Source organism: Emiliania huxleyi (assembly GCF_000372725.1).
Source record: "Emiliania huxleyi CCMP1516 unplaced genomic scaffold EMIHUscaffold_7928, whole genome shotgun sequence".
Taxonomy (NCBI): Eukaryota; Haptophyta; order Isochrysidales; family Noelaerhabdaceae; genus Emiliania; species Emiliania huxleyi.
The window spans coordinates 1-1,301 of NW_005196073.1; the positions used below are offsets into that span (position 1 = coordinate 1).

At 64.9% G+C, this 1,301-nt stretch overlaps 1 protein-coding gene across 1 annotated transcript; it reads right to left on the reverse strand.

Annotated features, from left to right (window-relative positions):
* Nucleotides 1-408: 408 nt before the first annotated feature.
* Nucleotides 409-940, reverse strand: EMIHUDRAFT_374484 (hypothetical protein; the record flags this gene model as incomplete). The annotated part of the gene is made up of 1 exon (XM_005759783.1): nucleotides 409-940. A coding segment is annotated over one exon (194 nt), but the record flags the coding sequence as incomplete, so codon positions are not given.
* Between the last annotated feature and the right edge of the window lie 361 nt (nucleotides 941-1,301).

Here is a 1,301-nt window from a genome sequence, read left to right on the forward strand (position 1 = left end):
CGGCGAGGCCGCTCACATTAAGCGTTTCGGCTTTGCAGCCTGTTTATGCAGCGCTTTATTGACGCATTGCGTGTGAGGGTGGTCGCTTAAAGCGAAACGAGGGTGTTTCGGTTTAGTGGGTAACAGCGTAAACAACCCGGCGCCGGGAGCGCCCGCGTCGGCGCGAGCGACTCCTGCCGGGCCATCGCCTCGTCCCACCTGGCAAAGAGGAGGCCCGAATCGCCGGTGCCACCCCCGCCGCTGGCGTATTTGCCGGCCAGGTCGACGAGGGCGAAGGCGTCGATGTTGAGGGGCAGACCGCCCACGGGCCTCGCCAGGGGGCCGCGGCGGGCCCTGGCGACCCCTCGAGGGGAGAGCTGAGGGAGAGAGTTGTGGACGATCCCGGTGAACTGACGGTCGAGATTTGATGACTTGGAAAAAACTCTACAAAAAGACGACCACGGGTGAAAGAGAGGACTGGCACACTTTGTGGCACGCACACCCGGTCGCGCGCGCCAGCATGAGAGCGGCGCGCGGCCGGCTAGAGGCGGCAGGGGGGCACCGGGGGGCGGGGATGGGGGATGGGCGGGGGAGAAGAGCACCTAGGAGGAGGATGGGGGAGGGAGCCCGCGCGCCAGATGATTTGACGTGGTTTGGGCTGGCCGAGCTCCCGTGTGGCCGCCAGCATCCGTTTGGTTGTGCTGAGTGCGAGAGGGGGGGTGAGAGCACAGAGACATCGGGACGCTGCACCATTGGAGAGGTCTCGATCGATCGGTCGAGGCTGAACTGTGGCACAGCGTGTGTCCTCGCTGGCTGCCGAGGGGTGTGGTGTGAGAGAGAGAGAATGAGGAGGGAGCGGGAGGAGCGAGACGCGTGATGCTGACCAGAGGGGTGGGCGCGGGGTGCGACACTCTGAGGCTCGGGCGTCGAGCTGCGCGGCAGGTGGGAGGAGGGGGAGGAGCGGGGGAGTGATGGGGGAGGTATGGGGGAGGTATGGGGGAGGTACTGGGGAAGTGTGGGCGAGATGTTCCGGAAATGTGCCGGAGATATGGGGAAGGTCTGGGGAAAGGTCGAGCTACTGCGCCTTTGCCGCACGCGTCAATCAGGGAGGTGAACGTGTTCACGCCGGGGTGCAACCCGCGCCGCACCATCTTGTCGTAGAACTGGAAGGCGCGCGGCAGCTGCTGGGACCTGCCGCACGCGTCGTTTTAGGATGTTGTGCGAGACCCTACCAAGGACAGAGTCCCTGACGGCTTCCACCCGTGTGTGAGTGGTCCAGACCTGCGTGATACATAGATGGGGAAGTCGAGCCACAGTTCCGA